General features: G+C 64.1%; 4 protein-coding genes across 4 annotated transcripts in view; 1 reads left to right on the top strand and 3 right to left on the bottom strand.

Moving 5' to 3' along the window:
- Positions 1-839: 839 nt before the first annotated feature.
- Positions 840-3792, bottom strand: H696_01805 (hypothetical protein). The gene is made up of 4 exons (XM_009495712.1): positions 3519-3792; positions 3291-3432; positions 3051-3196; positions 840-2899 (listed from the first exon to the last, which is right to left on the bottom strand). Exons 1-4 carry the CDS (start codon positions 3569-3571, stop codon positions 982-984), a joined length of 2259 nt encoding a protein of 752 aa, XP_009493987.1. The 5' UTR covers positions 3572-3792; the 3' UTR covers positions 840-981.
- A 434-nt stretch (positions 3793-4226) lies between these two features.
- Positions 4227-7710, bottom strand: H696_01804 (hypothetical protein). Its single transcript, XM_009495711.1, has 6 exons — positions 7443-7710; positions 7152-7266; positions 6482-7032; positions 6049-6291; positions 5589-5852; positions 4227-5395 (listed from the first exon to the last, which is right to left on the bottom strand). Exons 1-6 carry the CDS (start codon positions 7581-7583, stop codon positions 4412-4414), a joined length of 2298 nt encoding a protein of 765 aa, XP_009493986.1. The 5' UTR covers positions 7584-7710; the 3' UTR covers positions 4227-4411.
- Positions 7711-8591: 881 nt separating this feature from the next.
- Positions 8592-10885, top strand: H696_01803 (hypothetical protein). Its single transcript, XM_009495710.1, has 6 exons — positions 8592-8915; positions 9021-9243; positions 9355-9429; positions 9508-9721; positions 9823-10229; positions 10425-10885. Exons 1-6 carry the CDS (start codon positions 8648-8650, stop codon positions 10585-10587), a joined length of 1350 nt encoding a protein of 449 aa, XP_009493985.1. The 5' UTR covers positions 8592-8647; the 3' UTR covers positions 10588-10885.
- Positions 10886-11024: 139 nt separating this feature from the next.
- The window catches only part of H696_01802 (hypothetical protein), a 3168-nt gene continuing 2047 nt past the window's right edge, over positions 11025-12145 (bottom strand). The window contains exons 8-9 of the mRNA XM_009495709.1: positions 11548-11967; positions 11025-11404 (exon numbers count right to left, since the gene is read on the bottom strand). Of these exons, the coding sequence (XP_009493984.1) occupies positions 11153-11404; positions 11548-11967 (672 nt within the window). The 3' untranslated portion in view covers positions 11025-11152. The remainder of the gene's footprint in view (positions 11405-11547; positions 11968-12145) is intronic.

Below are 12145 nucleotides of genomic sequence, written 5' to 3'. Positions count from 1 at the left end.
CCCCCCCCCCCGACTCACCCGCAGCCTGGCCTGTGGAGTATCATTGCAGGGCCGACGCCCGACCGACCCAACATCCTGCAAGCCCATGCCATGGACACAGTGATCGCGCTCACATGTGAAAGTGTCGGGCTTGCCCCGCCCCCCGCCGCTCTTGGCTCTTGGCGGGCCGGCATAGCCCGGAGCGCAGGCACCTCGGGCCCATGCCCGGCCGCATTTTGTCCGGGGGCCGTTCAACTTGTCAGAAGAAGCTCGGTGCACACGAAATAGGTCGGAAAGAAACACCACTAACTGGGCTATCCTTCTGCTGGCGTCGGTGATACAGGCTCCCGTTCTCCGGTGTTTCTTCTGCCTCATTCGGCAATTAAGCATCAGGCCTTTTCGCCGGCGATCTTCCCCGCGATCTCTCTCCCCTTTCCTCTTTTCTCGCCCCCTCTCTTTCCGTGTCCCTCCCTCTTTGTTTCTCTCCCGCCCTCCGCTCCCGCACGAACAACAACACAGCAGAGGAGTTGGGGTGGTGCATTTGCTGTGCTTGCCAAGATGGTCACCGGTAGACGCGCAGCTCGCGGCCCGGCATGCTCGCCTTGCCCTTTGGAGGCACGGCGAGCACAGGGGGGCAGGAGGGGTCCCGCGGCAGATTTTGTGCGCATGTGTACCCCCACATGCAGGTGTGGGTGCAGATGCCCTTCTGTGATCAAGGACGAGGCCTGGTGCTGGATAGGGGGGAGGAGGGGCCAGGGGGGGGGGGGAAACCCCGGGGACGTGGATGTATGTATATGTGTGCGCGTGTGCGCGCATACGCATGTGTGTTGTGTGTGAATGAATGAGGGTCCTTCGCGTTTCCACCCCCCCCCCCCCACCCCTCGCATAAGTGCATCCAGGTGTAGAAGCGGCGTCGGTGCAGAGAGGGAGAGGAGCAACCCGTCCGGGTGCTGGTCTGCCCCGTCACTCGCCTCATGGAGGTTGGAGTGCGCGCTTACACCCTCAGAGCAGTGGGCTCGCGGTGTGTTGGCGTCCAGCCACCCATCGCCCGAGGAAGGTACTGACCGAGGCCACCTGCCCGGCGCGGGTCGACTCGACCGAAAAGCACACAGCCCGCGTTTCCATCGGGGCTCCGGTGTCGGCCGATCGCAAAGGAACCTCCTCCGGGTCCACCTCGGCGGTGGGTCCCACCGTCCAGAAGCTCGGGTCCGAGGGGCTCAAAGGGGCGGACTGCTCGAATGCGCCCCGTGCCGGAGAGGGCGGAACCACGACAAAGCCGTCCAAGGCCGTTGGACCAAAGGTCCCCAGCGCGTCGGAGCCCGACTCATCCACGAAGAGGTACGGCTGCTGTGTGTCCAGGCCGGAGACCGATGCCACGGGGCCGTCCCCTGGCGCCCGAACTGGCAGCACACCGAAGGGAGTCGATGCCAGGGCCCGGCGGAGGAGCTGCCAGTCAGCATCCCAGAAGAAGGAAAGCCCGGTGACCGAGCGGTCCAGCAGACTGGCATTTGAGCCTGACCCCGGCCCCGAACGGGCACCCTCCCCCGCGTCCGAGGAGGAGGAAGAGGAGACAGAAGCCGAGGAGGATGGATTCGGGGAGACCACCCCCGAGCCGGACGAGGAGGGCCCGGGCCGCCAGCCGGCCCCGATGGCCAAGTCCATTTCGTCCAGTTCCAGCAGGCGTCGAGCCTCCGGACCGGCCAGCGCCCGGTCGCTGACCACCTGGAAGTTGCACCGGCGTACGCGGCCGAACCCCGCGTGGCCGGGGACATTGGTGCGCAGGATGAAGCGCATGGCCCGGTGCGACACCCCGCACACCAAGATATCCACACCGAGGATGGCATAGTGCAGGATATAGTCATTGTTGCCGGGCCGGCCGCTGGCCGACCCGGCCAGGTCCGCCAGCGGCAGGGCATTGCCCACCGAATGCCCGAGCCCATATGAGTGCCCGGATGAATGCTGGCGCACGGCGTCCACCAGCTGGGCCCGATCGACGGTCAGCGGGTGCAGATCCAGCATCGTGGACATGCTGGACACTTGCACACTTGCTGGCAATTCGCCCGAGGCACGGAGGTTCTCATTGGCCAGTCGGAGGGCGGCCAGGGCCCGATCATGGTAGATGGCGTGCGCGGCCGCCGGCGAGGAAACCACCGGCGGGGTGGCTGCCACAGCGGTCGACTCCCCGGGTCCGAGGGCCGACGCGGGTCCCCCGGCCCCCACTCGTGGGAGCAGCCGCGCCGCCGAGGGGTAATGCACGGCACACGGGGCCCCCAGGCGGTCCTGGATCGATTGACTGCCCTGCCCAAGCCGAACAACCAGCCGCCGCAAGGGGAACACCAAAGCCGGGACCGTTTCGCAGAAGGATCGCGACACGGCCAGCGGCAGCGCATCCAGGAAAAGAACCACCGGCTCGTGGGCCGGCTGCAGAGGCGAGACCGTCGGCGGCGGGCGCTTCGGCCAGAGCAGCGGCAGATGGACATTTCGGCCGCCGAAAACCGGGTCCGCCATCAGCCGGGGCGACCGGCCGCCGGACCCACATTGTTCGGTGCCAGCCATCGGCGGGGAATGCTGCGACCAGCCGGCGGCATGAGGGTACGACTGCCTGTGCGAGTGTTGCGCATCCAGCGGATCCAGCCCCGTCGAGTGGGGAACATCCAGCAGGGCGGTATCCGCGTGAATGAGCACCCGTTGGCAAACCGATGGCAGGCGTGTGGGAAAGCGGATGCTCTCACCGATGGCCGGGCGTCGGGCTTCCCCGAGGCCGGCTGCAGGGAAGTGGAAAACAAAGCTGATCCCCGGGTAGTCCAGGATGGCGATGGCTGTTGCGCCGTTGCCCCCGACAAACCCCCCGAACACGGGGCTCTTCGTAAGGCCGAAGGCATCGATAATGTCATCCGGGGTGATGGGGCCGGTGTTGGAGCTGCTCAAGTGGGTGGGGGCGGGCAAGTGGAGGGGCGGACGGAAAAAAAAGGGTGTCCAATGTCATGGTCAGCCGGCCATGCCACAGGAGGAGGAGGAGGAGCAGGAGGAGGAGGAGCAGGCGGAGAAGTCGCGAAGGGGGAGGGGCGCACAAGAAGAGCGAGCCGCGGTAGGACAGGTGGACCGCCTGAGAGATGGTCACATCAATCAAGCACAGACGCTGGCAGACCGGGTGGAAATGCAGGGTCACTTGGCGCGATGCGACGTCCAGTTGCAGGTGAGGAGCCGGGGAGTTGGGCTAACCAGGGACCGAGAGTCAGATGGCCGGACGGCTTATTGCCCCTTGCCCCCCCTCCCACATGCGATGCCAGCAACAGCGTGGAAATATGTACCCTGCGATCATAGCGCACGACGAATTGATGGAGGATCGTGGTTGGCGATCGTTCAAACTGGGCCAAGATGTCGGAAATGGGCGACCCCAGGAAAAGGTCGCCCAGATAGGCGGCCGGCTGGACGTCCAGCACCCACGGTACGCTAATTCGCAGCAAGAGGGAAACCGCCAGGGTGAGCAGGATGAAACAGGCACCGGGTGGGGAGATGATCGGCCAAATGGAACGTACGTCCACGATGGGGGAATGGGCGATTTCAGAGGAAGAGACCGTTGGCCAAGCATGCTTGGTGCGGGGGCGGCGGCGGCAGCGCGGTGGTGGCCGCGAGGTTAAGCGGACAAGAGAGGGGAGGGAAGGAGAAGGCTCAAAGGAAGTGGGCGGAGGGAGAGGCGAAGTGGAGGGGGCGAGGGGGGGAGAGGGTGGATGCAAATCGTGTGGCCTCCGGCCCCGGGAAGAGCGGCACCCATCCCCTTGAGGAGCGCGGCGCGATGGAGAGGAACAGGCGACATCGCTCTAGCGTTCGGGAGTGTTCCCCCTCCCCGCATCGCTATCACCCCTGACCACTCGGAAGACCCGCTGGGGGGATCTGATCGAAGGGGGGGGGAGAGCGAGCCCGCTGATCGCCGGCCGGCAACAGAATCTCCCTTCCCAACATAATCCCTGGCCCCAATCGGGAAACGTCACACCCCAACACGTGAACAGATCACACCACATTCATGGTGGGTCTGACCCGAGCCCTGTAGCGGCCTTATGCGTGGGGACATGGGGTTTATCTTCGCGGACGGCCTAACGCTGTTGGAATCACTGAAAAGCGCCGCTGGCGGGGGGGGGGGGAGTAAAGATGCCCGGGGGAAGGCGGCTCGCGGCGGCGGGGGTATCTTTGTGCTCTGCCTACCTCGCCTCTCCCTCCCCCGACTTAGGGCCCACGCACGCTCGTGGTGGGGAACGTATTTATGTATTGCTACTATGATACAGGGTCTCATTTGTGCATGTGTCTAGAAAGCAGCAAAGAAGCAGAGGGGAAGGCGAGAAAGGGGCAGGGGGGGGGGGGACGAGAAAGGGGGAGGGGGTAGAGGGAGAGAGAGAGAGAGCATATCTCGGGGGCCACTCATTTTCGCTCCCTTTTAGCGGCGGCGGGCATGGGCGCGCGCAATGGCCGTCTTCTGGGCCACGGAGTTCACCTTGTCGCGGTTGCGATTCTTCACGTTGGCAACGGCGTAGAAGTTGCCGGCCTTGGCGGGGCGCTTGGCGGCCTCCTCGGCGGCGGCCTCACGCTGGGCCTTGGACTCGGCCACCTGCTGGGCAGCCAGCTCGGCAGCGGCCTCCGGCGAGGCGCCCTTGCGCATGGCACGGACCATGATCTGCTGGGCACGAGTGGCGCGGGCCTTGACGGCCTTGGTGAGAGCCAGCTTCTTGGCCCCGGCGGCCGGGCGCTTGGCCCCGGAGGCGGCCTTCTTGCCGGAGGGGGCACCCTCATCCTCGCTGGCGGAGCCAGCGTCATCCGAATCCGAGCCATCCTCCTGCTCGCCCTCGGAGGCGGAAGAGTCGCCATCGGCAGCGGTCTCGGCGGTCGGGTCGAAGGGCACATAATCCTCGTAGGCCTCCTCACCGAGGGCACGGGCCTTCTTGGCCTTTTCCCCGGCCGGGGCCGCGTCCTTCTCCTCGTCATCGGCGGCGTCGGCGCGCGAGCGCTTGCCAGCCGAGGCGCCAGGAGCCGCGGCACTGGGAGGAGGAGCACCAGTGCCCTCATCGACGGCGTCACCGAAAATCTCGTCCCAATCGATGACACCCTCCTCGGTCTCGGCCTCATCGGCGGCGGCGGTAACCTCGGCATCCTCCGGCTGGTCGGTGGCGCCGTCGGCATCAGCACCGGCCTCACCAGTGGACGGCTTCTTGCTGGCAGTGGTGTCACGCAGGTCGGCACGGCTCCAATCGGCCGACACCATGATCTTCGAGAGGATCTGGGTGACCGGCGTGACGGCGTGCTTGGTCTTCTCGGCCAGCTCCTCCTCGGACAGGGGGGGCGGCGGCACGAAGAAGGGAATGCGCCCGCGAATGAAGTCATTGAGCACCATCTTGGCCACGGTAGGGATGTCCGGCTCGCCACCCTGTCAGCATGTTGTCCGCATTTTCCATCCGAGCAAGCGGGAGGGGCGTGGGGAGGGGGGGAGGGGGGGGGGACGGTGTCAGCATGCGGGGCAGGAAAACCACCGAGGTGGAGGGGCCGGGCGAAAAAGAAAAAAAGAAAAGGAAAACCCCGCCCGGCAAAGGCAAGCCAGCCGCGTGAGGCACACGACGCACCTTCAGCAGCTTACCGGACCGGGTGGCAATCTGGCCGAGGAAGTCGAAGCAGTCGGTCCACTTCTCGACACCATAGGTCTTGACAATGTACTCCGGCTTGACGCGCTTGAGCACCTCATCGATGTGGAACTCCGGGTCGCGGAGGTTCTCCACACGGACAACACCCTTCAGGACGATGTCCGACTCACTGTCACCGGTGGGGTACACCACACCCGGGCAGTCGATGAGGTACAGGCGCTTCATCAGAGTGATGTACTGCCAGACCTACGGAGGGCCACCGGCGTGTGTGTGTGTGTGTGTGTGTGTGTGTGCGTAATCACAAAAGGGGACCCAGAGGGAGGGGGAAAGAGAAGGAAGGCATGTCAATCACCGGCCAAGAGTCGGGAAAGGAGAGTGACGGGCGAGCCCTTTCCCCCTTTCTCGCTGTGCCCCATGCCACCACCAGGACGCAACCACGCACCTTGGTCTCGCCCGGAATCGGGGCCACCTTGCAGACGGCCTTCTTCTTCAGGGTGTTGATGATGGAGCTCTTGCCCACATTCGGGTAGCCGATAAAGCCGACCGAAATCTGCTTCATGTCGCCGTGGAGCTTGCCAAACTGGCGCAGGAGCTGGATCAGCGAGCCCTTGCCGTAGGAGTTGTTGATGGACGCGTGGAAGGCCAGGGTGGGGTACTCGCGCGAGAGGACCTTAATCCAGCGGGCCTACATCGCACGGAAAGCCAAAGGATGGAGGGTGAAGGGGGGGGGGGAGAGAGGCGGAAAAAAAAGGTAGAAAGTCAGAAACGAGGCCGAAGGCAGGGAGGGGGGAAAGAGCAAACACCAGGTGCCAAAAAGAGGGGCAGATGCAAAATAGTCACCGCGCCGGCATGTCCCAGCCGACAAGCAGACGCACGGTCACCCAGGTTGGGATCAGGTCACACTTGTTCAGCACGAAGACCACATGCTTGTGGGGCTTCTCGCGCTTGATGTACTCCTCGGCGTGGTAGCACCGGGTGCCAGGGGGGTTGCGCGCATCCAGCACCTGAATCAGGACGTCCGACGAGTCGATCACCTTGTACAGCTCGCCCCAAATGCGCTTGGACTGGCCCTTGGAGAAGATCGGGTCCTGAACCAGATCGCGCGGCTCCAGCTGCATGGTGGCGTTCTTCAGGTCCTGGTCCTTCTCGGACTCGTAGCTCTCCTCCTTGGTCTCGGCCTGGCGGAACATCTCCTCCAGGGTGCTGGTCGCAAGCTTGGGGCGCTTGCGAAGGGCCTTCGGCCCGAAGGTGGTGCTGTACTTCTCCACGTCCAGGAGGCGCATCTTGGACTCGGTGGTGTTCTCCACGAGCAGGCTCATGGGGAGCTTGTGCTGGCGCAGCAGGACCTGGTACGGGTCGTTCACCTTCTGGGAGATCTCCTCGCGGAAGTTCTCCAGCTGCTTCTGGTCAATGACGCGGGTGTTGCCTAGTGGGGAGGGAGGAGCAGACGAAGGAGGGCAGGGGGGGGGGGGGGGGGGAGAAAGGGAGGTCAGCATGGGAGAAGTGCGTCAGGTGGGTGCCCAGTGCATGAAGGTCAAGACACACCGAACCAGCGACGGTCGGGCTGAATCCGGCCGGCCGGGGTATCGGACGACTGGAAGGAGGCCTCGCGGATGACATTGCCCATACGGTCGCGCACGGGCTTGCCCTCCTTGTACATCTATTATGTGGAGTGGGCCGATAGAGAGAGAGAGAGGATGGTGAGCACTTGGGCAGAGGAGGAAGAGGGGGAATGGGGGGGGGAGGGGAAGGGCGAAGAAGATACCAAACGAAAAGCAATGATGCGCGGGCGAGCGAAAATGGCGAGGGTGTGTGGGTGTGGGGCGCATCGCGCACCTTCAGGCGCTTGAGCTTGGCATCCTTCTGGTAGAAGTTGGCGCCCTTCTCCTTGCCGGCGAGGGCATTGTGCGGCTGCTTGCTGCGGACGCCGCCGAAGGCGCGGGACTTGGCGCGCTCCTGAAGCTTACCGACACCCATTTTGTGGAAGGAGACTGTCTCTCTGTGTTTCTCTCTCTCTCGGGCGGTGCGCCAGAGGAGGTGTTTGGCCGAAAAAAAGGAGGGGAGGGGGGAAAAGGCTCAGGGAGCGGGAAGGGGGAGGGGGGGGAAGGGGGGAGCGGGGAAAAAAAAAACAACAACAACGGTGGGAGTGGGGGATGGCTCTGTGAGGGGCCGGCCTGAGCGAGGCCCTTTTGAGGATGGTGGCCGAAAAGGGGCCCCCGTGCCAGTACACCAGCCTGGGTCCGCGTGCGCGTGCGTGTGCGCGCGGGGGGGGGGGGGGGGGATATGCCGCGCGGTGCAAACGCATGGGCCGGCCAATGGCATCCAATTCCACGGCCCCGGAGCGGACGGGCTGCCCCGCCCGCAGGCCGGACCCTTGTGTGTCTTGTCCGGCGGAGGACGGGGCAAGGGCCGCCGGGCAGAGTGTGTCTCCCACAGGCCGCGCCAGGGCACCCAAAAGGGGCCACACACACACACTCACGTCCCCTGCGGTGCCCCCCCCCCGCCCTTGCGCTTGGGGATCGATCAGCAAACCGCATGGGGATGCGGTCACATGATTCTGCCTCGCGTTCACACACGAGGCCCCATCGGCCATCCCCACGGGGGGGGGGGGGCGGGGCTAGGAAGGGGCGCTGGGCAGGGAACAATGAGGGGGAATCCGAGGCAATCGTACTGGTGCGACTCGGGGCGCCATCGCCGCCCCGCCCCGTCTCGCCCCCCCCCCCCCCCCCCCCCCCCCCCCCCCCCCCCCCCCCCCCCCCCCCCCCCCCCCCCCCCGACGATTCTGGCCATGGGACCGCGTTGCTCTCCCCCCATCCCCCCCCCCCCCCCGCGTAAGACGCCATTCCCGGACGCTGGGCTCCTGGCTGGGTTGCCGCCTCAGGCGGGCTCCCTTTCCGCTGCTCAACAAAGAAGGGCCACCCATCTGGCAGGCCATCGAAAGCCGAGAGCACCCCAGTCCCCCTTCTCTCTCTCTCTCTCTCCCACTCCTGTTTCTCTCTCTCCCTCTCCCCCTCTCGCACGCGCTTCCTCCTGCTCCAGCCATGAAGATCCGTATGCTTTCGCGCGATGCGGCGCAGACCACCCGCCCTCGGTCGAATGACCTTCCCCGGCTTCCCCGCAACCTGGACCCCGAGCTGCATCCCTTCTCTCAGGCTCGGGAGTACACGCGTGCCCTGAACGCCACGAAGCTGGAGCGTGTGTTCGCCAAGCCCTTCGTGGCCGCCCTGGACGGCCACCGCGATGGTGTCTACTGCATGGCCCGGCATCCGAACCACCTGAGCGCCATGATCAGTGGCTCTGGCGATGGTGGTGCGTGGGGTTGATGTGCTGTTCTCCCTTCTTGGTTTCTTTCCCCGGCCCTTACCCCGCATGTGTCTGCCCCTTCTACTTCCTTCCCCCCCTCCCCCCCTGAAGAGCTTCGCGTCTGGAACCTCATCAACCAAAAGACCGTCTGGTCTCATACCGCGCACAAGGGCTTCGTGCGCGGGGTGTGCGTGGCCAATGATGGCCGGTCGATCCTCTCCTGCGGTGATGACAAGGCCATCCGCATGTGGAACTTTGACTATGACAACAAGAACTGGGCCACCGCCGTCACCGAGGAGGCCGAGTCCGTTTGGCTCGATGACGAGGGCTTTACGTGCGCCCCCTCCGCCTGCTGTTGCTTTTTTTTCTCCCTTCGGCCCCCCCCCCCTACCCGCGATCTCGCCTGACACCTGTGTTTGGTCCCCTGCTCCGACGTCTCCCCCAGCTCGATCGATTACCACCGCAGTGACCAGCTCTTCGCCACTTGCAACAGCTCCGTTCAAATCTGGAACTACGAGCGGTGCGGCCTCCTTCTCTCTCCGTTCCCCCCCCCCCCCCCCCGCCTGATGATCTGCTTCCAAGTCTGACGCCCAGCCAGCTCCAACCCCCTGTTCAACCTCTCCTGGGGCGCGGACTCCCTGCACTGTGTCCGGTTCAACCCGACCGAGACCCATGTCCTGGCCTCCGCCGGCTCCGACCGCATGATCATGCTCTACGACATCCGGACCAAGTCCCCCCTCACCAAGCTCACCCTGGCCATGAAGACCAATGCCATCGCCTGGAACCCCATGCAGGCATTCAACTTCACTGCCGTGCGTTCTCTGGCAATTCCTTTCTCCCTTTGCTCGGCCCAATCCCGGTCTTACTCATGCTCTCTCTCTCTCTCTCTCCCTCTCTCTGCCCCCGTGTGTAGGCCAATGAGGATCACAATTGCTACACTTTCGACATGCGCAACATGTCCTCGGCACTCAACATCCTGAAGGACCATGTGTCGGCCGTGATGGACATCGACTACTCGCCCACCGGCAAGGAGATTGTCACCGGGTCGTACGATTGCTCGATCCGGCTGTTCCGCGCCAATGAGGGCCATTCGCGCGACATCTACCACACCCGCCGGATGCAGAGGATCTTCTGCGTGCGCTTCTCGCAGGACAACAAGTATGTTGTCACCGGTTCCGACGACACCAACCTGCGCCTGTGGAAGGCCCGTGCGGCCGAGAAGCTCGGCCCCGTGTCCTCGCGCGAGCGTGCCGCCCTCAACTACGCCGACACCCTGCGCGGTCGTTTCAAGCACATGCCGGAGGTCCGCCGGATTGCTCGGTACGTGTCCCGACTCACCGGCTTTTCTTCTGTTCGCCCAATCGGGGCGTTCGATGTCGCATTTCTTTCCCCTCCACCACGAAGCCGGCCTCAGTGGCAGTGGCTTTCTCTTTCCCCTTTCCTGACTGCGAGTCTTCCTTCTCTCCCCCCCCCCTCCCCCTTCTCCGGTTTTTCTCTCCCTCTCCCCTGTCCCAGTCACCGTCACATCCCGAAGGCCATCCACACGGCTGCGCGTACGAAGCGCGAAATGAAGGAGGCCATCCAGCGCAAGGAGGACAACATGCGCGAGAACTCCCGCTCCGGCTCCATCCCGCGTGAGGCCGAGCGCAAGAAGAACATCGTGTCCCAGAGCCGCTAAGTATCCAAACGATGCCGCATTGTTTGGTGCTTGGATTTTCCTTAGACGCTGCTCCGTGTGCCTTTTTCCCTCTCTCCCTCTCTCTCCCTTCCCCCTCCCCGCATCTCTGCCTCTTTACTCTCCTTCCTTCTTGTACTCTAGTGTCTGGGTGTTTGTCCGTGCCTGTGTACATACGCACATGCACATGCACGTACTTACGCTTGCCCGAAGCGATGTGCCCCTGCTTCATGACGCAGATGGTGCCGCGCCCGTCCTTCTTCCCCTCCCTCTTCATAAATATATTTACATTCAAATCCCCTGTCCTCGCATTGTGTGTGTGTGTGTGTGCGCGCGCGCGCGTTGCATCCCCTTCTTTCCCGCTGTCATGTTTTTCGGCCCGCTGACTGGCACATCCTTCTTCCCCAGCCCTTCAGCCATGTTGTGTCTCTGTCTCGAAGTCCGACGAAGCGTATAGGGATGTACATTTGCCAGGATGCCATGAAAATCGGTCTCGTGAGGAGCATCAAGCAACGTGTGTGTGTGTGTGTCTCTTCGACCTGAGTCGCGTTCTTGCTGAGCAGTCGGATCACAGGTCCAGATCGGCCAAGTCCGCCATGCTGACATTGCTTGCAGCAGCCGGCGGAGCAGCGGACTCCGTCTGGTGTCGTTTGGAATGGGCCCCGGCGTCGTCCTGGCGAGCAGCGCCATCGGCGCCGACAGCCCCCTCGCGGAAGCGCGCCGAAGCGAAGAAGCGCGCCGCTCCACTGGATCGGTTGATACCCATTGAAATGGAGGCAAACTCGTTCGGGTGGCTGATAGGCCGAATGTCGTCGTCCACCTGGACCGCAAGAGCGAAAGGCGAAGACGGGGATGAGGGACGCAAATCAGGGCAGAAGGGGAAGGAGGGCGAAAAAGATCGTCAGGAGGAGGAGGAGCCAAAAGCAAACGAACAAACAAGCCAACCCCAAGCAGAGAGCGCACCGGCGGTGGAGCCTCAGTGCCCGGGGCCTTGGTGGCCTGGGCACGCGACTGCCGCATCGATCGCAGCAGTCGACCGCACGCAAACTGATAGTGGCTCCCCTGGACTTCAGCTAGCAGGGATGGCATTTCGGCATCGCGCAGATGGTAGCTCTGCGCCAGGCGCCGGAGCTCCGGCTCCTTGGATTGCCGCAGGGGACAGCCATGCTGCTCAATGGCATGCGGGCCAGACCCGCGCGCTGGCGGATCCCCGAGAATGATGCTGCGGCAGCCGAAGGGCCGAGCCTGCGTGCGCGAGCCCTCGCGTCCATAATCATACCGGATGTTGTAGGCGTAGTTTCGGTCAAAGGCATCTGGCGCAATCTTCGGCCCGAAGGCCCGCTTCCAATATGCCAGTGACTCTTCCATCGGAACGCCGAGGCCCTACACCCGGGTGAGGCGAGAATGGAGGAGGCGGGAGACTTGCATAAGTTTGGGGCAGAATGGCAGCAAGCACCGGGCGCATGTGCTGTGGTGGGAAGCGAGAGGCCGGAAAATGGAGGAGAGGGGGAAGAAAGGCCCAAGCAGGAGAAAAGGGACGAGGGAGGGGGGAGGGGGGGGG

Source organism: Fonticula alba, assembly GCF_000388065.1.
Source record: "Fonticula alba strain ATCC 38817 unplaced genomic scaffold supercont2.2, whole genome shotgun sequence".
Classification (NCBI taxonomy): domain Eukaryota; order Rotosphaerida; family Fonticulaceae; genus Fonticula; species Fonticula alba.
The sequence above is the reverse complement of the archived record's forward strand: the minus strand, read 5'-3'. Positions and strand labels throughout refer to the sequence as shown.